We start from the raw sequence: 27,842 nt of genomic DNA, 5'->3' as shown, positions 1-27,842 counted from the left end.
CGTTCATATTTCCCGTTTGTATGACTGTGACAGGTGGTAGCCCGATAGCTAGCGTTCGGAAAGACGTTAGTTTGCAATAAAAACGCGAGCACTTCATTGGATTACATAATACTGCTAGCGAGATTAGCGGTTCTCAGTATTTGTGCTTGCAAAGACCCATTTGACAGATGCAATGCATTCACTTGCACAGGAAATTCAAGGATTTTCGAAAACAAAACTGAAAAAGCAAAGCACTGTTGTGACAACTGTGCTCGGGCGACGGCATATAGAAACAATGGACGACTCCAACGTGCTCGAAATTGAGGAACCAGGGATGTCAGGCTATGGATTTGTTCAAGATACCAGTTTGGATCTTCATGTTGGCATTATCAAGCCATTTCTACTGCTCTGTAAGGCATCATCATTAGTTGTTTACATTAAATTGTCCAGTGACATTTTGTTGTTGTCGACATTTAGAAAGTTTACATAGAACATCATTTTCGCATCTATTTTATATCGAGCGTTTCCTTTTAACTGTCTCGTGTAGACAACGTCAGGACGTAATGACGTCACACAAGTGGGTCGCACCAACATAGATTCATTTAAACCATGTTTTATAGTGAAACTAAATTTAGATTAGAGGAAGGATTTAATTTATTCTAGGTTTAGAATTTGGTGCAACAATATGAATTGTTGATTTTTAACCCAGTTTAAGAGTTGGTGCAACCCACCCCAAGTGTTGAATAACAGTGTAGTGGGTGGGATAGAATACAATAATTTACTAATATTTGCCATATTCAAATAATCATGTGCCAATGTATCGCCATGGTCCATGCCATGGTGAAATTTGCACTACTTTAGATCTTAAATAATTGGATGGTGAAACATGCCAGCCAACCAGAAAAGCAAGTCTTGAAAGTGTCTTGTGGGTGTAAAGAAACATTTTTATAGTTGAAAACATTTCTTTAAAAAGCAGTAGTCATTTAGAATAATCCTATTAAATGTAAAGTTCTCTGTTTAGGGGACCTGCGCGGTGCTGGTCCCGGTTCCAACCGCCATTTCCGCTTATAAATTGATCTGTGTACACCATAGATCGAAATGGCTTGCATTGAGCAATAGCCTTGGTTCCCACAGACAGAGTATATTTTCTGAGCCTGTATGATGTAGGACATAAAATTGGAAACCACTTGAAGTTGGGATGGCCCTCCTACCATTTCATTTGCTCTTCCGACTGTCCATCAACTCCTGGATGAGCCCTATGTATTCGTCTTTGATATATTGGCGATCGCACATTTTTTTATGCACTGCAAGCTAATATGCAGGACAGAAACAAGATTTCCAAACATGGGAAAAAGTACAACACCCCCCAAAAAAGATTTTTTTTTAAACTAAATCAAACCACTTGTCACGTTCCTGACCTTATTTCCTTTGTTTAGTCTTGTTTAGTTGGTCAGGACGTGAGCTGGATGGGCATTCTATGTTATGTGTTTCTATGTTTGGTTTAGGGTTGTCAACTAACCTGATATGGTTCTCAAACAGGGGCAGGTGTTTTAGGTTTCCTCTGATTGGGAACCATATTTAGGTAGGCTGTTCTCACTGTTTGTTTGTGGGTGATTGTTCCTGTTCATTGCGTTCTTCGTTGTCTGTATGTTCACATGTTCAGGTCTGTAGCGTCGTTAGTTTCATTTTCTGTTTATTGTTTTGTTCGTGTTAAGTGTTTCCAATAAATATGGAAACATACCACGCTGCGCTTTGGTCCTCCTCTCTTCCACCTAACGACGAGCGTTACACCACTTCTGTAAAAAAAAATATATATATATACACAGTTGAAGTTTACATACACCTTAGCCAAATACATTTAAACATTTTAACCCTATCAGAACCCAAAATATAAGCTTTTTCTACTCCACTATTTGTAAACAATGTAACTGTAAAGAAACACTGTAGTGTAGGCCTATAGCCTCAACATGGTTAAAACTATCCTTTTGATATAATGAATATTCAAAGCTATGTCTATGAATTTGAGAGTGGTTACATACTGTATCTCCTAGCACAAAACGTATAAGATCTCCTAAACCTGTGTTAAACTACAGACCTTATTTTCGGCGTTTATCGATAAAAAACAATAATTTCCCCATAAGCTTTGGCCAAAGAGCCATGGCGGAGTAGTGCCTACAAAAATATACTATTGCTCTCTATTGAATGGCAGGAAATGTTATGTATTGTATCTGTAAAATCAAAACCATAGTAAGATATCAAATAATAATTTTTCAGTCACTCAAGTAATCAAATACTAACGTTTATCCGGATATCCGAATGGATGTGTCCATCCCTACGTGAACTGTACTATGTTGGCTCTATTTTCTTTTCATATTGTCATTTCCATCACAGTTCTAGCAACTATGGTGGATTTGTAACCAGGCAAGCCCAATACAGGCCTACAGTTCAGCTTGGCTTGGTTTGGCTGTAGGGCTATAGTGTAAATGAGGCAAAGTGAGCTGTTGGCCCAGCCAGTCTCTGTCTTTCTGAACCATAGCGACAGGACTGTGTCGGAGTCCAGTGTCAGCCATGTGATGCTTATATTCTATTCACTTTCCTGTCTGCGAAGTATAGGCCATAATCCAATTTACTGAGTCAGGCAAACTGTCTTATTCACACAATCATGCACTAGTTTCGCTAGGATACTACAGTTGAAGTCGGAAGTTTACATACACCTTAGCCAAATACATTTTTCACAATTCCTGACATTTAATCCTAGTAAGAATTCCCTGTCTTAGGTCAGTTAGGATCATTACTTTATTTTAAGAATGTGAAATGTAGGAATAATAGTAGAGAGAATGATTTACTAAAGCTTTTTTTTCAGTCATCACATTCCCAGGGGTCAGAAGATTACATACAATCAATTAGTATTTGGTAGTATTGCCTTTAAATTGTTTAACTTGGGTCAAATGTTTGGGGTACCCTTCCACAAGCTTCCCACAATAAGTTGGGTGAATTTTGGCCCATTCCTCCTGACAGAGCTGGTGTAACTGAGTCAGGTTTGTAGGCATCCTTGCTCGAACATGCTTTTTCAGTTCTGCCCACCAATTTCTATACGATTGAGGTTTGGGCTTTGTGATGGCCACTCCAATACCTTGACTTTGTTGTCTTCAAGCCATTTTGCCACAACTTTGGAAGTATGCTTGGGGTCATTGTCCATTTGGAAGACCCATTTGCGACCAAGCTTTAACTTCCTGGCTGATGTCTTGAGATGTTGCTTCGATATATCCGCATAATTCTCCTGCCTCATGATGCCATCTATTTTGTGAAGTGCACCAGTCCCTCCTGCATAAAGCACCCCCACAACATGATGCTGCCATACCCGTGCTTCACGGTTGGGATGGTGTTCTTTGTCTTGCAAGGCTTCCCCGTTTTCCTCCAAACATAAGGATTGTCATTATGGCCAAACAGTTCTATTTTTGTTTCATCAGACCAGAGGACATTTCTCCAGAAAGTACGATCTTGGTCCCCATGTGCAGTTGCAAACCGTACTCTGGCTTTTTTATGGCGGTTTTGGAGCAGTGGCTTCTTCTTTGCTGAGCGGCCTTTCAGGTTATGTCAATATAGGACTGATTTTACTGTGGATATAGATTATTTTGTACCTGTTTCCTCCAGCATCTTCACAAGGATCTTTGATGTTGTTCTGGGATTGATTTGCACTTTTCGCACCAAAGTACGTTCATCTCTAGGAGACATAATGCGTCTCCTTCCTGAGCGGTATGATGGCTGCGTGGTCCCATGGTGTTTATACTTGCGTACTATTGTTTGTACAGATGAACGTCGTACCGTTTGTGGCCTGCTGGAGGTCATTTTGCAGGGCTCTGGCAGTGCTCCTCCTTGCACAAAGGCGGAGGTAGCGGTCCTGCTGCTGGGTTGTTGCCCTCCTACGGCCTCCTCCACGTCTCCTGATGTACTGGCCTGTCTCCTGGTAGCGCCTCCATGCTCTGGACACTACGCTGACAGACACAGCAAACCTTGCCACAGCTCGCATTGATGTGCCATTCTGGATGAGCTGCACTACCTGAGCCACTTGTGTGGGTTGTAGACTCCGTCTCATGCTACCACTAGAGTGAAAGCACCGCCAGCATTCAAAAGTGACCAAAACATCAGCCAGGAAGCATAGGAACTGAGAAGTGGTCTGTGGTCACCACTCCTTTATTGGGGGTGTCTTGCTAATTGCCTATAATTTCCACCTTTTGTCTATTCCATTTGCACAACAGCATGTGAAATGTATTGTCAAACAGTGTTGCTTCCTAAGTGGACAGTTTGATTTCACAGAAGTGTGATTGACTTGGAGTTACATTGTGTTGTTTAAGTGTTCCCTTTATTTTTTTGAGCAGTGTACAAATATACACACTACTGTTCCAAAGTTTGGGGTCAGAAACAAATAACTTTTTTCTGAAACTCATCAGTCTATTCTTGTTCTGAGAATTGAAGGCTATTGCCAAAAAAATGAGTTTCTTTCACAGAACAGCGCAAACTGGCACTAACCAGAATAGAAAGAGGAGTAGGAGGTGTCCTCTTGCTCACAACTGAGCAAGAGCACAAGTACATTAGTGTCTAGTTTGAAAAGCAGACGCCTCACAAGTGCTCAACTAGCAGCTTCATTAAATCGTACCCGCAAAACTGATGAGTTTCAGAAGAAAGTAATTTTTTTCTGGCGTTTTGAGCCTGTAATCAAACCCACAAATGCTGATGCTCCAGATACTCAACTAGTCTAAAGAAGACCAGTTTTATTGCTTCTTTAATCAGAACAACAGTTTTCAGCTGTGTTACCATAATTGCAGAAAGTGTTTTCTAATAATCAATTAGCCTTTTAAAATGATAAACTTGGATTAGCTAACACAACGTGCCATTGGAACACATGGTTGCTGATAATGGGCCTCTGTACACCTATGTAGATATTACATAAAAAATCAGCCGTTTCCAGCTTCAATAGTCATTTACAACATTAACAATGTCTACGCTGTATTTCTGATCAATTTGATGTTATTTTAATGAAGAAAAGTCCTGGTGTGGTTGATGCCCGGCGTCTGACCCGCTGGGGGAATGGGGAAAAATAACATCTGTCGGTCCTGTTTTTTGATAAAGAGCAAATACCCACGCATATGAAGCTTGGTTATGTAAGATATGCTGTAAGAGCTTTCGTCCTCAAACCATTGCAGTGTAATATTTTTTACGGATTTTGCCATGTTGCAAGGGTGTGCAAACGGACAGAGTATATTGAAGAACGGTGTGTAGAAGGACGATGTTGCACTTGTGGTGGGGATCATGATCCTGATTTCCTGAAGTTCCCTGTAAGGGTAAAGGAGATTGAGGTGGAAAAGGTTTGAGCGGTTAATCGAATATGCGGAAGCGATTTAAAATAATTGAGAAAACAAGTGATGCTAGTTAACATATGTTAGTGGACGCACCACAGGCTGTAGTAAATGTTTGCTGCCAGTCAAAAGATACATTGTGTGTTAAAGGGGATTTTGTGGAGTTCATTGCCACAGTTATAAACTGTACGGCACAAGTCTCAAAGAAAAGTTTTTGGGACTCAAGGATTTTACATCTGAAGAGTTGCAAGGGGTACTGGCGCCGGAAGACCCGCCCTCCCAAGTTCCCCTTGAACCTGTGTAGGGATCTGATATACACTACCGTTCAAAAGTTTGGGGTCACTTAGAAATGTCCTTGTTTTTGAAAGAAAAGCACATCTTTTGTCCATGTGTTCAACCTTAATATCTGTCGTCACCCCTGAGATGACTCTTTTGATGGGTGCTCTACTCCGAAGTTCAAAACACAAAACTTCTGTTGTCCGGATTCTTTTGAGGCTCATAGTCACTCTGACAGACTCCACTTTTCCCAGCGCATACTTCACCAGTTGACATCTCAAATGGGTTTCCCACATATGCATCCTTACTCAGCAAACGCATCCCAACAAGAAGCGAATCATTATCATTCATGCACATCCTCCACTCCGATTTTAGACAATTTCCTTTTTGTTCCAGTTTTCACTACTGCTGTTGTCCATTCAGAACATTTATTTTCACCAACTATCGTGACACGCTGGTTGACTCGAACTCAGCATCCACTTCCGCCATCTTTTCCTACCGGCCCTCTGAACCCTATGTCAAAGCCACTGACAAAGCACATGGCTGTAATCATAGTGCAGCAGGAGAGAGTGGTGTCATCACAGTAGCACAGGTATTCCCAAACTGGGGTACGCAATGCAGTAGGGAGAACACCAAATAAAATGTGATTCCCTTTTTTTTTGCTTTTTTTCTTCACATTTTCAAACAGTACATTTATATTTTCCAATGGGGCTAAACATTTGGTTGAGGTTTTTTTCTTGCCGGAGTTGCCTTGTTACACTGCCAAAAATAAAATTAAACCATCTAGTGTTCAGCGAAATAACAACACAATGTCAAATACAGGTAGCCTAGTCAAATAATTAACATCCAATCACATTAACCGCTACTCTCTTGCGGGAAACCTTCACTCTTGCGTAGACATTTAGAAACTAAACATGACAATTTGAAAAATAAGCCACGGGAGTTTTGAACGAGAATAAAGACAGATACCATTAATAAGAAGGGGCTAGAAGCGTCTGATATGGTGAGCTACCGAGTGGCTAGGACAGGCAAGCCCCATACTATTGTGGAGGACTTAATTATTCCTGCTGACGTGGATATGGCTGGGACAATGCTGGGGGGGAAAGTCAAAAAAACTATACAGACAATGACTTCATCAAACAACATTGTTTCACGACGCATCAGTGACATGGCAGGAGATGTTTTGAAACAATTACTGCTTCGCATACAAGCCAGTGAATTACATTCGTTACAACTGGGTCAACTGAGTCAACAGACGTGGCAGACTGCTCCTCCACTGCTCCTGGTATAAGTCTGTTACGTTTATGGGGGGTCAATTAAGCAAGACATCCTCTTCTGGATACCAGGACAACAGGAGAGGATATTTGTAAAGTACTGGACAGCTTTGTGACATCACATGGACTTTGGTGATCAAGATGTGTTGGTATCTGTACTAATGGCGCAAAAGCCATGACAGGGAGACATAGGAGTGGTAACACGCATGCAAGCAGTTGCTCCCGACGCCACTTGGGTACACTGCAGCATCCACTGAGAGGCTCTTGCTGCCAAGGGAATGCTTGAAAGATGTTTTGGACACTACAGTGAAAATGGTTACCTTTGTTAAAGCAAGGCCACTGATCTCTCGTGTATTTTCGGCATTATGCAATGATATGGGCAGCGATCATGTAATGCTTTTACAACATACAGAAGTGCGCTGGTTAACAAGGGGCAAGGTATTGACACTTTTTTCTTTTAATTGAGAGATGAGCTTAAAGTTATTTACTGACCATCATTTTCGCTTGTCTGACCGCTTGCATGATGACGAGTTTCTCACACGACTGGCCTATCTGGGTAATGATTTGAATCTAGGATTACAGGGACTCTCCGCAACTATATTCAATGTGCGGGACAAAACTGAGGCTATGATTAAGAAGATGGAGCTCTTTTCTGTCTGCATTAACAAGGACAACACACAGGTCTTTCCATCATAGTTTTTTTTTTGTGTGCAAATGAACTCAAGCTTACGCACAGTGTTAAATGTGATATAGCGAAGCACCTGAGTGAGCTGGGTGTGCAATTACGCAGGTACTTTCCCAAAACGGACGACACAAACGACTGGATTCGTTATCCCTTTCATGCCCTGCCTCCAGTCCACTTACCGATATCTGAACAAGAGAGCCTCATCGAAATTGCAGAAAGCAGTTCTGTGAAAATTGAATTTAATCAGAAGCCACTGCCAGATTTCTGGATAGGGCTGCGCTCAAAGTTTCTTGCCTTGGCAAATCCCGCTGGTAAGACAATGATGCTCTTTGCAACCATGTATGTGAAAGTGGATTCTCGGCCCTCACTAGCATGAAAATGAAATACAGGCACAGACTGTGTGTGAAAAATTATTTAAGACTGAGACTCTCTCCAATACAACCAAACATTGTAGAGTTATGTGCATCCTTTCAAGCACACACTTCTCATTAACCTGTGGTGAGTTATTCACAATTTGATGAACAAATAAGGTTTTATATGTAAGATGGCTAAATAAAGAGCAAAATTATTGATTATTATTATTTGTGCCCTGGTCCTGTAAGACCTCTTTGTCACTCTTTCCCACGAGCCGGGTTGTGACAGAAACGATCACTCATTCTTATGTTTAATAAATGTATCGTATGTGTGCGGGGGGGTGACAAGCTTACAATGATAGCAAAAAACAACATTTGAGAGTGCACTCACCCTGGTGCTAGAGGGGGTATGCAGCTGGAGGTTGAATGTTTGAAGGGGTACGGGACTAAAAAGAAGTTTGGGATCCACTGCAGTAGCACTTTCAGAGATTGATTTATATCCAATAATCTAAAATAATTAATACATTTTAAACAAACACTTTCTGAAATAAAAGTTCAGGAAGCCAAGTTAGAGCTCTAGACATTCACAGCGATGGGAGCAGACATTTTTATCAAGAGAGCCCTTTAGAAAATATGCACATAAACCTGGGTCAATGGAAACCTGCCTAGTGTCTATTGGGTTTATTCTAGACCCTAGTGTATATCAGTGGTTCTCAAACAGGGGTCCTAGGAAAATCAAAGAGACCTAGCAAATAGAAAATAACTGCACTAAGTCCAAAATATCTCACATTATGGAAGATAAGTGTTTTTAAATACTTTCAAATATTACAATGTTTTCAATTCCAGATTGAGTGTCGACAATAAATTAATATCGAGCAGACTGTTTACTCTTAAAAATGGGATCTCCGATGTAGGGGGTCCTCAGAATATCCGGAAGTGTTTTAAGGGGGACTTGGGACAACTTTTAGAACTGCTGTGAATGTGACTGGGTTCTCCTGTGTGCCACAAGACTGTAGGTTGTATTAGCCCACTGAGCTAAAGCTTAGGCTTAAGCTCAGGTCGATAACGCAATTCTTCAGGTCTCAGTCAAGGTTACTCATTACACAAGCGTGATTCACTGAACCATTCACTTCAGTCTAAATTATTATTTTCTGTACTGTCTAGTTGACACATAGTAGCCTGCCTTGTTACAACATTGTGTAGGCATGATAGACTTGTTTGTTTTTTTTCAGCATCCCAAGACGCAGCCCAAGATATAGAAACTTTGAAGAAATTTAAGGTAAAAACTTGCCTATTGTGGTGTGCATTTCAATTAAACAATAAAAAATATACGTTTCCCTAACGCAACACTTCTTCCTTCCAGGTTTCACATATATTGAATGTCGCCTATGGTGTTAAAAATAACTTCCCAGATCTATTCAGTTATAAAACAGTGACCATTCTGGATATTCCGGAAACAGACATCACCTCATATCTCCAAGAATGTTCACAGTTCATAGATCAAGCCAAAACTGAGGTAATATAAAAATGGTTATTGTGTGCATGTATAAATTAATGAATCTTTGTGTTAACTGAACGTGTAAGACAATAATTGAGATTTGCCGTAACAATAAAAACAAGTAAATAAGGAGTGGGTAGGGTATTTGCTATGAATAGTAACCTATGCACTGTATAACATTTTGTATAACTTTGTAACACCTTATTGCCACATTTCTCAAGTCGTTCATTTAGATTTCTTTCCCCATTTTTCTCCAGAGTGGGGTTGTCCTGGTCCATTGCAATGCCGGAGTCTCTCGTGCTGCCTCAGTATTAATTGGGTACCTCATGTACAGAGAAGGTTTGGGGTTTGATGAAGCATTTGCCGTTGTGAAGGAAGCAAGACCCTCTATCCGTCCCAATCAAGGATTTCATGAACAACTGAAGAATTACAAACCATAGGCAACTTACACAATGTAAATGCACAACAAGAAATATAAATGCAGTGTCGTATGTAGGCCGAACATCCTGAACACGCAACACTCTAATAATAAAATACAAATCATTACAAACCATAGGCAAATATGTTTGTTATGAAGCCAGTGGAACAGGGGTATACTACAAAGCAGGATCAAGTTAGCCAGCTAACTTACTGAAATATTCTTTCATAACTTAAGCTTGAAATAGGAATGATTTAGTTGACTCAACAACCCCAAAAAATTTAAGTTTAGCATTGTTTATCAAAGTTAGCTGTATACCACTCTGTATACTCTGTATACCACTCTGATGGACAACATTGAAACTTTTATTCAGTGTATTGATAAGCATTCTCCTTCGATATAATGTATGCAAATGTGTAGGTCTACAATCTTGTCCCTGACATCCTTGGAGAGTCTTGACCATGGTGGAGAGTTTGGAATCTGATTGATTGATTGCTTCTGTGTACAGGTGTCTTTTATACAGGTAACAAGCTGAGATTAGGAGCAATCCCTTTAAGAGTGTGCACAGCTCGTTACCTGTATAAAAGACACCTGGGAGCCAGAAATCTTTCTGATTGAGAGGGGGTAAAATACTTATTTCCCTCATTAAAATGCAAATCAATTTATAACATTTTTGACAAGCGTTTTTCTGGATTTTTTTGTTGTTCTATCACTCACTGTTCAAATAAACCTACCATTAAAATTATAGACTGATCATTTCTTTGTCAGTGGGCAAAGGTACAAAATCAGCACGGGATCAAATACCTTTATCCCTCACTGTAACTATGGGCAACCCTACCAAATTCACATAGAAATGTGAGTTAGATCTGTCACTCTTTGAAAGCAAGTCTAAGAAGTGGTAGATCTGTTGTTTGTGTGCTATTTCTATGCTTCCCGTTCTTAAGTTTTGTTTTTGCTTCTTTTACTTTCGGTTTTGTACACCAGCTGAAAATACAATATTTTTTGTTATAGAAAATATATTTCACAGCATTTCAGATGATACTCTACATTATACATGGCTTGTTATGTCACAAACTGACATTAGGCAAACTATATTCGAATTTCAGTACAGTAACATGGTTTCAGACAAAATGTTCCACGTCAAATACAATGTAACATAATATTCCCACTTACTTTATATATTTTGCTTACCTAGATACATTATTTACAAAATGTCTGAAACACCTTACTTTAATCAAATTTAAATTACATAGGTCTCCCTTTCTGAAGATCTTGTCTTTACATTTAAATTACATCCTTTTATGTTGTACAATCCACTTAGTTTTTTTAAAGAAATAGGGTCCTGACCTCCTCAAATCGAATCAAATTTGATTGGTCACATGCAGATGTTATTGCGGGTTTAGCGAAATGCTTGTGCTTCTAGCTCCGACAGTGCAGTGATATCTAATAAATTACATAACATATACCCAATACACACAAATCTAAGTAGGAAGGAATTAAGACTATGTACATATGGATGATTGATGTCAGTGCGGAAGAGACATAGATACAGTAGAATAGTGTAGAAAACAGTATATACACATATGAGATGAGTAATGCAAGATATGTAAACATTAAGGGACTAAGAACTTACAATACAGTATATACGTACATATGAGATGAGAAATGCCAGATTTGTAAACATTATTAAAGTGACTAGTGTTCCATTCCTTAAAGTGCACAGTGATTTATAGTCTATGCCAATATACAGCAGCCTCTAATGTAGTAGTGATGGCTGTTTAACAGTCTGATGGCCTTGAGATAGAAGCTGTTTTTCAGTTCTTTCGGTCCCAGCTTTGATGCACCTGTACTGACCTCGCCTTCTGGATGATAGTGGGGTGAACAGGCAGTGGCTCGGGTGGTTGATGTCCTTGATCTTTTTGGCCTTCCTGTGACATCGGGTGCTGTAGGCAGTGGCAGTGTATGGCTCCCTGGGCGAACCCCACTCCCATAAAAAGCTCCATTCTGCACTAATTTGTATTCAGACATTTGGAACACAAATAATAATATTTACAGCTATATAAATCCAAAAATAAGACTCAAAAATATCAAAAAGTTGTAACAAAGACAAATGTTGATTTGGCACTCGAGCATCAATACATTACCCATCCCCCAACACTGTCAACCAAGAGTCAAGACTAAACCAATTCATCTTGGTGGTGTGCAGACTGGTTTTATTTTATATTATATTTTGCACAAATCAGAAAAAAGTGCAACAATATGTCTGTGAAACTATATATATTCACAGTATTATGAATGAATTGTGGTTTATTTGGTAGCATTTCGTAGTGTGACTGATTTGACTAATTCCATTAGTACTGTACAAAGTTAGAGGTGCGCTATTTGATAGATTCCCCCGCTCCCCCTACCTCGGGCTTCCAGTTGGGAGACTTGAGGTCAACCTACCCCTGCCTCATACTTCTGAGTGGGGGACCTTCCCAGGCAGTAGCCTGCCTAGCACACAAACTAGAATCAGGGCGCCCACTCCGACAAGGTTAATTGACCCACAGTCCCACACGATGACATGATATCATTGACGTGACGTGCAAATGAGCGATAGAAAACCGATCGCGCAAATGTCACCATTCCAATTTTTTTTGGTGCGGGCGCCCCGTGACATTTAACCTTAAGTATACTTCCTAACTGGCTTGCAGATAATGGTGTTACACTGTAGCCTGTCACAAGTTAAAGTTATTGGATGCTATATCCTGGGTTGTGTTTATTAGAGCACACAGCAGAAAACGTTTTAAAATACTTTGCAACGGAAAACAAAAGTGTGTAGTCCCTCCCTGTTCCAGTCCGTTTTCTTGGTGCTTAATGTTTACGACCCTGGACTCTTGTGAGAGTTTAGTTGGGAGGATTCATGTTGTGGTCTATCCATGAGAGGATTTCACCTAGCTTGGGCCTATGCCTCATCTCGCCATAACAAGAAGAGAAACCCTGTGATCTTGCATGCATTCATGATACAGATTGACCTGCAATCGAATTAAAGTGTCTATAAATAGACAATGACGGAGAGCACACATGTGCACAGACTCTCCCGATCACACAAATACAGTATGCATGCATACACAAGAACTATTCAAACTCTGTATTCAACATTTCTTTTGCAACCTATGCTTACTTTTGTTAATTTTTTTATATACAAAAAAATCCCAGATTCAAAAACATCTTGATGTTAATGTACCATGATGGCCCTGTTAAAATAGATACAGATTTGGAGGTGAATGGATCAAGGTTTGTTTGGATTGTCAAATAAACTGATAGGATTGTTATTCTGCCCTGTTCAATGTATAAGGTGCACTCATCCACTTCAGAGTATGCTCACTCATATACATGCATAGTCATGTCCTGCATCCCAATTGGCACCCTATTCCCTATAGTTCACTACTTTTGACCAGAGCCTTATGGGTTCCAATTAGGACGCAGACATGCACACTCCTGATTGTGCCAATTGGGATGCAGACCAATGATCCTTCTCCTTTCTTATACCTTCTATATCTCATGCCACTGCATGGGAACTTGAATGGTTTTCCTCGCAGAGGAAAAGGAAATTACTGTCTTGCCGATGTATCTGAATGGTAGGCTATAACATTGTATGACTAAAATGCACTGGCTGACAATTGCTGCTGCTCTCCCTAGTTGATATAGGCAGTTATTGCTTCCTATGTACACATATGAAATAATCTAGCATGCACTGTATGGCAAACAAGATGGAAAAGTTACTGTACCCTTTGAGGGAGGGAACACAACTGCAATTTTACCTTTATGGCGCCGGAGTAGAAGGCAGACATTTTACATGCCCCCAGCCGATTGTGTTTTTTTCGTTTATTTGCAATGTTTGTAACTTGTTTTTTTACTTATTTTGTACATAATGTTGCCGCTATCATCTCTTATGACTGAAAAGAGCTTCTAGACATTAGGACTGCGATTACTCACCACGGACTAGCAGAATCCTTCTTTTCCTTTCACGACTCGGACGAGCCCGACGCGAAGGATATACTGCTTCCTCGGGAACAGGACCTGATCCCCGTGATATGTGTGAAGAGGAGGCAGAGAAAGAGGGGCCGAAGAGCAGGCTGCATTCTGAGAATTCGTAGGCTATCGAATAAACCCCCACTTCCCTCCATTCTGCTAGCAAACGTGCAATCCTTGGAGAATAAAATCGACGAGTTACGCAGAAGGTTAAACTTCCAATGGGACATTAAAAACTGTAACATCTTAGGCTTCACAGAGTCGTGGCTGAACGACGACAATATCAATATACAGCTGGCTAGTTACACGATGTACCGGCAGGATAGAACAGTGGCGTCTGGTAAGACAAGGGGCAGCAGACTATGTATTTTTGTAAATAACAGTTGGTGCACGATATCTAAGGAAGTCTCGAGCTATTGCTCGACTGAGGTATAGCATCTCATGATAAGCTGTAGACCACACTATCTACCGAGAGAGTTTTCATCTGTATCTTTCGTAGCTGTTTACATACCACCACTGTCAGAGGCTGGCACTAAGACAGTATTGAATGAGCTGTATTCTGTCATAAGCAAACAAGAAACGCTCACCCAAAGCGGAAGTGCCATAGTGCCAAGTGCCATGTGAGCCCTCAGGCTCCAAGGGCAGTGCACTAAGTAGCCGACTACTTTAATGCAGGGAAACTTAAATCCGTTTACCAAATTTCTATCTGCATGTGCAACCAGAAGAAAAAGAACTCTGGACCACCTATACTCCACACACAGAGATGCATACAAAGCTCTCCCTCTCTCTCCATTTATCAAATCTGACCATAATTCTATCCTCCTAATTCCTGCTCACAAACAAAAATTAAATCAGGAAGCACCAGTGACTAGATCAATAAAAAAGTGGTCAGATGAAGCAGATGCTAAGCTACAGGACTGTTTTGCTAGCACAGACTGGAAAATGTTCCGGGGTTCCTCCGATGGCATTGAGGAGTACACCACATCAGTCATTGGCTTCATCAATAAGTGCATCGATGACGTCGTCCCCACTGTGACTGTACGTACATACCCAACCAGAAGCCATGGATTACAAGCAGCATCCGCACTGAGCTAAAGGCTAGAGCTGCCGCTTTCAAGGAGCGGGACTCTAACCCGGAAGCTTATAAGAAATCCCGCTATGCCCTCAGACGAACCATCAAATAGGGAAAGCATCAATAAAGGACTAAAATCGAATCGACCAACACCGAATCGACCTACACACAGCTCATCACTAAGCTAAGGACCCTGGGACTAAACACTTCCCTCTGCAACTGGATCCTGGACTTCCTGACGGGCCGCCCCCCAGGTGGTAAGGGTAGGTAACAACACATCCACCACACTGATCCTCATCACAGGGGCCCCTCAGGGTTGTGTGCTCAGTCCCCTCCTGCACTCCCTGTTCACTCATGACTGCACAGCCAGGCACGACTCCAACACCATCATTAAGTTTGCCGATGATGCAACAGTGGTAGGCCTGATCATCGACTACAACGAGACAGCCTATAGGGGGGTCAGAGACCTGGCCGTGTGGTTCCAGGACAACAACCTCTCCCTCAACGTGATCAAGACAAAGGAGATGATTGTGGAGCACAGGAAAAGGAGTGCATAATAATTTAACAAAAAATGTCTTATTAGGCTATACAGTGCCTTTGAATTCACTTTTAGAAACATGAATTTGAAGAACATGCAGTGAGCTATGCATGCCTAATTTGTTAATTTAGCCTAGCAGATGCTCTTATATTCCTATGTCCTAATCACACTCAACACAAATATATTTTGTAAGAACAATATCATGGAATGAAATAGAATACATTTGAAGGTGCATATAGCACCAGGGGGTGGTGCGGTCTGCACAACGCATCACCAGGGGCAAACTACCTGCCCTCCAGGACACCTACAGCACCTGATGTCACAGGAAGGCAAAAAATACCATCAAGGACAGCAACCACCCGAGCCACTGCCTTTTCACCCGCTACCATACAGAAGCCGAGGTCAGTACAGGTACTTCAAAGCTGGGACCGAGAGACTGAAAAATAGCTTCTATCTCAAGGCCATCAGACTTTTAAACAGCCATCACCAACACAGAGAGGCTGCTGCCTACATACAGACTTGAAATCATTGGCCACTTTAATAATTGGTCACTTTAATAATGCCACTTTAATAATATTTACATATCTTGCATTACTCATCCCATATGTATATACTGTATTTTATGCCATCTATTGCATCTTGCCTAGGCCGCTCGGTCATTGCTCATCCATATATTTATATGCATATATTCTTCTTCCATCTCTTTACGTAGATTTGTGTGCATTAGGTAGTTGTTGTGGAATTGTTAGATTACTTTTTAGATATTACTGCACTGTCGGAACTAGAAGCACACGCATTTCACTACACTCTCAATAACATCTGCTACATCTGCTGTATGTGGCCAATAAAATTTGATTTTGATTTGTTGTTTGGCTTATCAGTATGTTTTTATTTATTCACAGTGCTGAGCTAGTAGTGTAACTGACATGTAATGTTAGCTAATGTTTGATCCTCTCTCGACTGAAGTTCTTTCTGTCTGAAGAGAATGAACTAGCTAGCTAGTACCTTATCTAACATAGCCAGTTCAGCTCTAGCCTCTAGCTATCTGTCAGGTAGCAGCATCTAGCAGCTGTTGTGTGAATGGAAATGTTGTCTAGCCTTTTTGTCCCGTTTCAAGATTAGTAAATTAGTTATTTATTATTAGTTATTAAACTAGTTATCTAGCTAGTTTTCACCAGTTGATGTACCATAAGAGCTAGCCAATACTTGGCTAACGTTAGCTGGCTAGCTCACTAACTTCAGTTATTATTTTTGCCTCAATCACACTAGACCTGTATCAAATGATGAAACCAGCGGCCAAACGATTCTGATGGTTTTCAATAGATGTGAGATTTTATTAGAGTCAGTATAGCAATGTAAAGTAATTGATCTGTCAGTTTCCCTAGTTAATTCCCTAATTTCCACACTGACACAGTATAAACAGCTCTACAGGCTTCACTGTCATGGTGCACAGTCAGTACACAACACTATGCTCATCATGTGTTAGCAAGATCAGATGGTGACAGGTGTCCCTGCAGAGTCAGAAAGCCAATGAAGACCAGTCTATGGAGCTCAGGTGAATTTTGCAGTATATTATAACAATCAGTGAATGGATACAGAATTCCATCTTCAGTTGATGGGTAGGCTAGGATTTAGGTTTCATTGAGGTTTTTAGGTTTTATTTATTCTCAAAGAAAATAAGTGAAAGACAAAACAGTACAGATAAAAAAAACGGGTAAAAATGGTGTGCAGGTGAGGTTGGAAGCCCAAAAGGGCTTACAGTATATGAAAACCACACCACAAATATAAGTACAACAAAACAAAGTTTGTTCAATCAGTTAAAGAAAGCATATTAATTATAATTGTACAAGATATACTCAGTATACCAGACAAAAAAACATGTTTGATTATGTGTATGTGTGTGTGTGTGTGTTAGAGAGTTACGCTACATGGAGGGGATTATTGGGTAGTTTGGTTCATCATGCTGACCCCCAGTCTTCGCTTGAAGTTATTGAGGGATGATGAGATTTTGGCAATGTGAAGATAACAATTCCAGAATATGGTAACTTTGTATCTGATAGAGAATTGACTATCTGAGGAGTGGCAGTGGAGAGAGTAAAGGTTTAATCTCAGTGTCTTGTGTTATATCGATGGATTTCAGAATTAACCTGGAAGAATCCATTGAAGGGTTTAGGTAAAGTGTCTGGGAGGTATGAGTATCTGAGGATGAAAGTGCATAATTGGCTTTGTACTAAAGTTATTTTTTTAAATCTAACACAGCGGTTGCATTAAGAACCAGTGTATCTTTCATTTGCTGTACACAATGTATTTTTTAGCAAAGTTTATGATGAGTTTTTTTGTTAGATTACGCGACTGTCCAAAATTCCTCCGGACAATTTGGTGCATTATGGCGCCGTATTCACAATGTAAAACCAGGATTTGTAGCTATAAATATGCACATTTTCGAACAAAACATAAATGTATTGTATAACATGATGTTATAAGACTGTCATCTGATGAAGTTGTTCAAAGGTTAGTCATTCATTTTATCTCTATTTGTGGGTTTTGTGAAAGCTATGTTTGCGGTGAACAAATGGCGTTGTGAACTTTGAAAATTGGCTGTTGTGGTGAGCTAACATAAATATATATTGTGTTTGCGCTGTAAAACATTTAAAAAATCTGAAATGTTGGCTGGATTCACAAGATGTTTTTCTTTCATTTGCTGTATTGGACTTGTGATTTCATGAAATTATATTATATGAATATCCCTGTGGCGCTAGGCTGGGCTATGCTAGTCAGCTTTTCTGATGAGGATGATCCCGGATCCGGGAGGGTGATTAAGTGGGCTGTAAAGATTTTATCCACAAGTCACAAAAGAGACTGTGGATATCTGTGGAGTAGTTTTTACAAAACCATATTGGTGCTCACAGTGTTGATTTAAATGTTTCAACATTCTCTTACAGACCAATTTTTCGAGGAGTTTTGAAAAACATGGTAGTACAGATATTGGGCAATAATTTAAAAAAAATCTTGGATCCTAAGATTTCTATAGGGGGATAGTTTTTGGCAATTTTCTAATCTTTAGGAACAATACCAGTTTGCATAGATTTGGTGAAGATATACATTAGAGGCTCAGTAATTGAGGAAGACACTGATTTCACCACAGTCAACAATCTCATCATGACCTGCTGCTGATATCTTTAAGTTACCAATTACCTCCATCACCTCCATTACATCAGGAGGATCAAACTGAAGCAGAGAAGGCAAACATCCCTTAATGTAATCCAAAGGATTTCCATTAGTTTCCTCAATTTTCTTAGACAGAGAATAACCCACATTCACAAAAAAGTTATTAAATTCAAATGAAATAACATCAGGATCACTTTAGGTCATATTTCCAACAATAAATTGAATTGGAATAGTTGTAGATTAATTTTCAAAGTTCAAAGATCACTTCATATTATTTAAGGATTTTAAGTATCTTAAGTAGGTGAGAAAATTTGTTCTTATACTTTTAGTAATTTGCAGAATTATGGGGGAGGGAGATTTGTGAGAAACTTTTTATACAACTTGTTTTATTGACTGAGGATTTTTTTGAGACCGGTTGTAAACCAAGGTTTCCAGGGCCCTTATGCTGCTCTCATACGTGGTTTAAGTAAGGGAAAGCAGTGGTGAAATACAGAATTGAAAGATGTGAAAAAAGTCTGTTAAGCAGACTCCACATCGGCCTGATTATAAAAATGTTCTCATGAAATATAATCAATCAACATCTTAAAGCGCTCACAATTACTTTCGTTAAATATTCTACATTTAATGCTATTAATCATTCCCACCTGTTCCTTTCTGAAGAGAAGTGGAAAATTGGAAGTGGTCAGAAATGTCAGTATAAACTACTCTGTGTGCACAAGTATTAGGAAAATTGTATTCCTCAGGATAAATTGTATTGTTGAACAAACACAATGCTCTCAGTCAATCCAAAATATTATTGAACCTCAAACCTGAATGTTTAACAAAGGAAAAGTGAGTTTTGTATTTCTCAGGGGAATATATACGTGTGCAGAATTATTAGGCAACTAAATTACAAAAATAATTTCTTGCACCTAACTTGTATATTCTAATAGTAATTGTAACAAATAAGTAACACAAAATGACAATTAAAAAACTTTTTGGCCTCTCAAAAATATTCAGTGACCAATATAGCCACCCTTTTTTCAATTACTGCCATGAGCCTTCCATCCATGGAGTCGGTCAGTTTATTGATCTGTTCACGATCAACTTTCGCTGAAGCAGCAACCACAGCCTCCCAAATGCTGTTCAAAGAGGTGTATTGTCTTCCCTCACTAAAGTTAATGTTTGAGAAGGGCCCACAAGTTGTCAATAGGATTTAAGTCAGGTGAGGAAGGGGGCCAGGTCATTATTCGGGCATCTTTGAGCCCTTTGGTGGGTAGCCAAGCAGTGGAGTACTTGGATGCATGTGATGGAGCATTGTCCTGCATAAAGATCATGGCCTTCTTGAATGTTGAGGACTTCTTCCTGTACCACTGTTTGAAGAAAGTATCTCCAGAAACTGGCAGTAGGTTTGGGAGTTAAGTTTCAGTCCATCTTCAACCCGAAACGGTCCAACTACCTCATCCTTAATGATAGGTAGGTAGGTTGCGATCAGGAATATGGTGGCACTGGATTATACTGGGTTCCTTGTAGCTTGATGTTTAATGCTTCTCAAGTTTTTTGCAGTTAATTTGTGCCTTTTCTTCTCCGTGCGTTTTTTGCGCCCCCAGTTGACAATTCGCAACAAAACGTTTGATTGTCCGGTGGACACGCCTCAATAGCTTTTCAAGAGTGTTGCATCCGTCTGATAGGCATTTGACATTTTTTTTAGTTTTCAGTGTCAGTTAAATGTCTTTTTTGGCCCATTTTACCTGAGGTAATCCTAATAATTATGCACACCTTGATATAAGGTGTTCTTCACTTTCGCCACACCCTCCCTCATTACACAAATACATATCACCTGAAAACGATTCAATAAGCATTCAAGATTATATGGTTTGGAGTTGGAAAATGTGCATAGAAATAATGAAACGATCAGAATACTCACTTGCCTAATAATTGTGCACGCAGTGTATACCTGTATTAGTCACATTATTCAAAGAATTTGTAAAGGCACAGGACTCACCAGGCTGGGGAGACATGCAGGAGGGTTAGGGCTTAGCACAGGCACAGAACTCACCAGGCTGGGGAGACATGCAGGAGGCCTTGTCCTTGGCCGAGGCACCGGATGCACTGGACCGTGGAGGCGCACTGGCGGTCTCGAGCGCAGAGCTAGCACAACTCGTCCTGGCTGGATCCCCCCTGTAGCTTGGCAAGTGCGGGGAGTTGGAACAGGCCGCACTGGGCTGTGCTGGCGAACCGGGGACACCGTGGGTAGGGATGGTGCAGTATACCCCGGGCCGAGGAGACGCACTGGAGACCAGATGCGCTGAGCCAGCATCATCCCTCCTGGCTCGATGCCCACTCTAGCCCGGCAGATGCGAGGAGCTACGATGTAGTGCACCGGGCTAAGAACACGTACTGGAGATACCGTGCGCTCCACCGCATAACACGGTGCCTGGCCAGTACGACGCTCGCCACGGTAAGCACGAGGAGTTGGCTCAGGTCTCCTACCTGAGTCCGCCAATCTCCTCGTGTGTCCCCCCCCCCCAAACAATTCTGGGGCTGCCTCTCGTGCCCGTTACCTCGAGCCAATTCCTCGTAGTGTCGCCGCTCCGCTCTAGCTGCCTCCAGCTCCTCTTTCGAACGGAGATACTCCCCCGGCTGTGCCCAGGGTCCCTTGCCGTCCAATATTTCCTCCCATGTCCAGGAGTCCATTTTCCCACGCTGCTTGGTCCTTTGGTGGTGGGTAGTTCTGTGTCTGGTGTTCTATGTTGTTCTATGTTTTGTTTTCTATGTGTTTGGCCTGGTATGGTTCCCAATCAGAGGCAGCTGTCTATCGTTGTCTCTGATTGAGAACCATACTTAGGTATCCTGTTCCCACCTGTGTTTGTGGGTAGTTATTTTCTGTTTAGTGTATGTCGTCACCTAACAAAACTGTTAGTTTGTCGTCTTTTGTTGTTTTGTTCAGTGTTCAGTTTAGTGATTAAAATTATGAACACTTACCATGCTGCACCTTGGTCCTCTTCTCCTTCTTCCACCATCAGTCGTTACATTTATTTTTAGCCGTCAACCAATAGGTGCCGTTTCTTGTGGGGCATTGGAAAACCTTTCTGGTCTTTGTGGTTGAATCTGTGTTTGAAATGCGCTGCTCTACTGAGGGACCTTACAGATAATTGTGTGTGTGGGGTATAGAGACAAAAAAAAGACAAAGACAAAAATATGTTAAACACTATTATTGCATACAGATTTATACAGACGTGCAATTTATTACTGTATGAGACATGATAAGCACATTTTTACTCCTGAACTTATTTAGACTTGCCATAACAAAGGGGTTGAATACTAATTGACTCAAGACATTTCAGCTTTTTGTTTTTTATTAATTTGTAAATATTTTGAAAAACATATAATTTGAATTTCACATTATGGGGTATTGTGTAGACCAGTGTACATTTTTATCTCCATCTACAGTGCATTCAGAAAGTATTCACACCCTTTGACTTTTCCACATTTTTTTGTGTTACTGTCACGGTCTTGGAAATGAGCGGACCAAGGCGCATCGTGAATTGAGTTCCACATCTTTTAATAACAAAATGAAACTAGAAACAAAATAACAAAACTTACAAAGACTGTGAAGACGTGGTGCCCAAACACACTAACACAAACAATCAATATCCCTCAAAACACAGGTGGGAAAAAGCTACCTAAATATGATCCCCAATCATAGGCAACGATAAACAGCTGCCTCTAATTGGGAACCATATTAGCACCAACATAGAAATAGATATACTAGATCACCCCCTAGTCATGCCCTGACCTACTACACCATAGAGAACCAAGGGCTCTCTATGGTCAGCGTGTGACAGTACCCCCCCCCCCCCAAAGGTGCGGACTCCGGCCGCAAAACCTGAAACCAAATGGGGAGGGTAGGGGGGGTGATTAGTGTCGGTGGTGGCTCCGGTGCAGATCGTAGCCCCCGCCCAGACTCCGGATCCGACCATCACGCCGGGCTGAACGCCGTGCCTGGACTGGGCACCGGTGCAAAGGAGGGCTCCGGCCATGGGAGCTGGGTTGGACGCTGTGCCTGGACTGGGCACCAGCGCAAAGGAGAGCTCCGGCCATGGAGCTGGGTTGGGTGCCGTGCCTGGATTGGGCACCGGCTCAGAAGAAGGCTCCGGCCTTGGAGCAGGACTGAACACCGTGCCTGGACTGGGCACTGACGTAAAGGAGGGCTCCGGCCATGGAGCTGGTCTGGACGCCGTGCCTGGACTGGGCACCGGCGCAGAGGAAGGCTCCGGCTTTGGAGCTGGACTGGACGCCGTGCCTGGACTGGGCACTGGCAGAGAGGAAGGCTCTGGCCTTGGAGCGGGACTGGACGCCGTGCCTGGACTGGGCACCGGCGCAGAGGAAGGCTCCGGCTTTGGGGCTGGACTGGACGCCGTGCCTGGACTGGGCACTGGCAGAGAGGAAGGCTCTGGCCTTGGAGCGGGACTGGACGCCGTGCCTGGACTGGGCACCGGCGCAGAGGAAGGCTCCGGCCTTGGAGCGGGACTGGACGCCGTGCCTGGACTCGGCACCGGCGCAGAGGAAGGCTCCGGCCTTGGAGCGGGACTGGATGCTGTGCTTGGACTGGGCATCGGAGCAGAGGAAGGCTCCGGCCTTGGAACTACCCTGGACACCTTGCCTGGAGGCTCTGGGCCGTTGACCGTCGCTGGAGGTTCCGGAGCGTGGACCGTCGTTGGAGGTTCCGTCCCTTGGACCGTCGCAGGAGGTTCCGGACCGTGGACCGTCGCAGGAGGTTCCGGACCGTGGACCGTCGCAGGAGGTTCCGGACCGTGAACCGTCGCCGGAAGCTCCGGACTGTGAACCGTTGCCAGAAGCTCCGGACTGTGACCGGTCGCCGGAAGCTCTGGACTGTGAACCGTTGCCTGAGGCTCTGGACTGTGAATGCGCACTGGAGGCCTAGTGCGTGGAGCCGGTACAGGTGGCACCGGACTGGTGACATGCACTTCAGGGTGAGTGCGGGGAGCTGGCACAGGACGTACTGGACTGGGGAGGCGCACTTGAGACCTCGCGCGTGGAGCCAGCACAGGTGGTACTGGACTGGTGACACGCACTTCAGGGAGAGTGCGGGGAGCTGGCACAGGACGTACCGGACTGGGGATGCGCACTGGAGGCCTGATGCGTGGGGCCGGCACAGGTTGCACCGGATTGGTGACACGCTCTTCAGGGCGAGTGCCAGGAGCAGGCACAGGACGTACCGGACTGGGGAGACGCACTGGAGGCCTAGTGCGTGGAGCTGGCACAGGTGGTACCGGACTGGTGACACACACTTCAGGGCGAGTGCGGGGAGCAGGTACAGGACGTACCATACTGGGGAGACGCACTGGAGACCTGGTATGTGGAGCTGGCACAGGACGTACCGGACTGGTGGGTTATTGCACTGTCTGACGTGACGGTCTGTTGGGTTATTTTTCATTCTGCAATCGAAGGTAGCCTAATGTTGCAGGTTTTGCAGAATATTTTATTGTCATCTCGTCCGGGTTTGGCCGGGGTAGGCCGTCATTGTAAATAAGAATTTATTCTTAACTGACTTGCCTAATTAAATAAAGCTTACATTTAAAACATTTTAAAAAAATGTTACAGGCTGGTTTTGCACCAAGTATTGTTGTAACTCGTGGTTTTGTTATTTGTACCTATTTGTGTAATTTGTGCGCTATCGCTTTTCCCACAACACTCACTCGAGTGTTGTGACGCAGTTGCGTCCGGCTGTTTTTCTCTGCCTGAATAAAGTGTGCCTGTTCACTCATCTCTGCTTTCCTGCTCCTGACTTCCTTCGATCAGTTGTGCACTCTCGAACAGAATACCACACCATTTTATGGAGTCAGCAGGCGCAGGTACCCCTGTTTTAGGGGTCGAGGAGCGCGGGGAGCAGGTACAGGACGTACCATACTGGGGAGACGCACTGGAGACCTGGTATGTGGAGCTGGCACAGGACGTACCGGACTGGTGGGTTATTGCACTGTCTGACGTGACGGTCTGTTGGGTTATTTTTCATTCTGCAATCAAAGGTAGCCTAATGTTGCAGGTTTTGCAGAATATTTGATTGTCATCTCCTCCGGGTTTGGCCTGGGTAGGCCGTCATTGTAAATAAGAATTTATTCTTAACCTTTCACGAGTATCTACCCCGGGTCCGGGAGCACCCCCCCCCACCCCCCCCCCCCGCCCCCCCCACACTGATTAGCATCGCTAGCATAGCGTCACAATTAAATAGTAATATCTAAATATCATTAAATCACAAGTCCAAGACACCTAATGACAGATACAGATCTTGTGAATAAAGTCACCATTTCAGATTTTTAAAATGTTTTACAGGGAAGACAAAATATGTAAATCTATTAGCTAACCATATTAGCAAAAGACACCCCTTTTCTTTGTCCACCATTTTTTCTCAACACCAGTAGCTATCACCAATTCGGCTAAACTAAGATATTGATAGCCACTAACCAAGAAAAAACCTCATCAGATGACAGTGTGATAACATATTTATGGTATAGGATAGGTTTTGTTAGAAAAATGTGCATATTTCAGGTATAAATCATAGTTTGCCATTGCAGCCAGCATCACAAATCTCACCAAAGCTCCTAGAATTACTACAGACAGCAACCTGTATTACCAATTTACTCATCATAAAACATTTCTTAAAAATACACAGCACATAGCAATGGACAGACACAGATCTTGTGAATTCAGACAACATTTCAGATTTTCTAAGTGTTTTACGGCGAAAACACAATAAATCGTTATATTAGCATACCACATACGCAAACGTTACCCGAGCACTGATTCTAGCCAAAGAGAGCGATATCATATCATCGCCAAAATATATAGATTTTTTCACTAACCTTCTCAGAATTCTTCAGATGACACTCCTGTAACATCATATTACAACATACATATACAGTTTGTTCGAAAATGTGCATATTTAGCCATAAAAAAACGTGGTTATACAATGAAAATAGTAGCAAAACAAGCCTGGAAATGTCGGTCGCCATCTTTGAGTGATCTAGTTTAATCAATAGCTAATCATATACTTGACTAAAAAATACAGGGTTGACAGGAATCGAAAGACAAATTAGTTCTTAATGCAATCGCTGATTTACATTTTTTAAATTATCCTTACTTTTCAATACAGGTTGCGCCAAGCGAAGCTATACAAAACAAGATGGCGGCGTAAGCTTTAACATTTTTCGACAGAAACACGATTTATCATCATAAATTGTTCTTACTGTGAGTTGTTCTTCCATCAGAATCTTGGGCAAAGAATCCTTTCTTGGGTCTAATCTTCTTTTGGTCGAAAGATGTCCACTTGTCCGTCGAAATGCCCACTAACGTACGACCGGGAGCCCGAAATGTGCCCAGCGCGTCAAAGTGCACAACAAAGCAATGCCTCAAAATCGCACTAAAAGGATATAAATTGCTATACAACGGTTCAAATTAACTACCTTATGATGCTGTTAACACCTATAACGGGTGAAAACATGACCGGAGAAATATTACTGGCTACACTAATGCTTGGAAAAAGAGCAGGGCGGTGTCCACCGCGCGTCCGGCGCAGCTGGAAAAGAGTTCCTACCTACAGGTTTTTTTCTTTTATAGTGGCTGTGATTGCGCAATCGATACCATTCAAAGCGTCATCACGTAAAGGCATCCAGGGGAATACGTAAGCAGTGTCCGTATCCTCATAGCATTCACAGTGGCCTTTAAACTGACTCCAGATCAGGGGCCAAAATGTGTGAAATCTGACTCCATGTCAGGGAAATTGCTGTAGAATGAGTTCTGTTCCACTCAGAGACAAAATTCCAACGGCTATAGAAACTAGAGAGGGTTTTCTATCCAATAATAGTAATAATATGCATATTGTACGATCAAGAATTGAGTAGGAAGCCGTTTCATCTGTAGAGACAATTATGCTAATTTGAAACAGCACCCCCTATAGTCGCAAGAAGTTAACTGACTTGCCTAGTTAAATAAAGCTTACATTTAAAACATTTAAAAAAAATGTTACAGGCTGGTTTTGCGCCAAGTATTGTTGTAACTCATGGTTTTGTTATTTGTACCTATTTGTGTAATTTGTGCACTATCGCTTTTCCCACAACCCTCACGCGAGTGTTGTGACGCAGTTGCGTCCGGCTGTTTTTCTCTGCCTGAATAAAGTGTGCCTGTTCACTCATCTCTGCTTTCCTGCTCCTGACTTCCTTTGATCAGTTGTGCACACTCGAACAGAATACCACACCATTTTATGGAGTCAGCAGGAGCAGGTACCCCTGTTTTAGGGGTCGAGGAGCGCTTCCGATAGCACGCGGCGATACTCCACCATCTCGGCGCCGTTATGGAGCGCGTCGTTCAGACTATGGACCGCTGGGAGAGACAGGGAGTCCCTCCAGCGCCTCCACCAGCACAACAGGGGTCGCCACTACTTGCCCCTCCTGCACCCGGTCCCAGGGATTCGTCTCGCCCTTCCTGGGGAGTATGATGGGACGGCGGCACGCTGCCAGGGTTTCCTGCTGCAGCTGGACCTGTACCTGGCGACCGTCTACCCGGCTCCTTCGGGACGTGTGAGGGTGTCCGCCCTCGTCTCGTGCCTCTCGGGGAGAGCCCTGGAGTGGGCTAACGCCGTGTGGGTAGAAGGAGATGCGGCGCTGGACCACTTCGAGGAGTTCACCCGTCGCTTCCGGGCAGTCTTTGACCAACCCGCCCGAGGGTAGAGCGGCGGGTGAACGTCTCTTCCACCTGAGGCAGGGTACGAGGAGCGCCCAGGAGTTTGCCCTGGACTTTTGGACTCTGGCCACCGGAGCGGGATGGATTGACAGGGCCCTTATCAACCACTATCGCTGCAGCCTGTGCGGGGATGTCCGTCGGGAGTTGGCCTGCAGGGATATAACCCTCACATTTGACCAGCTGGTGGACCTGTCCATTCGGCTGGATAACCTGCTGACCACCTGCGGACGTTCTGTCAGTTCCCTCTCCCAGCACCACTGCTCCGGTGCCAATGGAGCTGGGAAGTGCTGCGCTCAGGGAGGCCAGATGAGGGGCCTTCACGTGCACCATCTTTGGCCGCAGAGGTCAGACTACCGGTCGATTTCGGGTTGGTTCCTCTGGGGGTCAAGGCAGCAGACAGGGCACTCTGGCGTCACCCCTGGTGAGCCTGCACCATTCTCATCCGGAGGCTTCTGTTGCACACCTGTT

General features: G+C 42.8%; 1 protein-coding gene across 1 annotated transcript; it reads left to right on the top strand.

Moving 5' to 3' along the window:
* Window positions 1-169: 169 nt before the first annotated feature.
* On the top strand, window positions 170-10,585 carry LOC129840583 (dual specificity protein phosphatase 19-like). The gene is made up of 4 exons (XM_055908568.1): window positions 170-389; window positions 9,157-9,203; window positions 9,288-9,440; window positions 9,680-10,585. The coding sequence occupies exons 1-4, from the start codon at window positions 173-175 to the stop codon at window positions 9,860-9,862; spliced, it is 600 nt and encodes a 199-aa protein (XP_055764543.1). The 5' UTR covers window positions 170-172; the 3' UTR covers window positions 9,863-10,585.
* Window positions 10,586-27,842: the final 17,257 nt, after the last annotated feature.

This window comes from Salvelinus fontinalis, chromosome 41 (genome assembly GCF_029448725.1).
Source record: "Salvelinus fontinalis isolate EN_2023a chromosome 41, ASM2944872v1, whole genome shotgun sequence".
Taxonomy (NCBI): Eukaryota; Metazoa; Chordata; class Actinopteri; order Salmoniformes; family Salmonidae; genus Salvelinus; species Salvelinus fontinalis.
Note: the sequence above shows the minus strand (reverse complement) of the source record. Positions and strands in the feature narration are given on the sequence as shown.

What these genes read in the sequence shown, in the direction of transcription:
- LOC129840583 (XM_055908568.1), top strand. Translation starts at nt 173, where the DNA reads ATGCATTCACTTGCACAGGAAATTCAAGGATTTTCGAAAACAAAACTG. An exon ending in CAAGCCATTTCTACTGCTCT is followed by an intron (nt 390 to 9,156) that starts GTAAGGCATCAT and finishes GTTTTTTTTCAG; the next exon opens with CATCCCAAGACGCAGCCCAA. An exon ending in AAACTTTGAAGAAATTTAAG is followed by an intron (nt 9,204 to 9,287) that starts GTAAAAACTTGC and finishes TCTTCCTTCCAG; the next exon opens with GTTTCACATATATTGAATGT.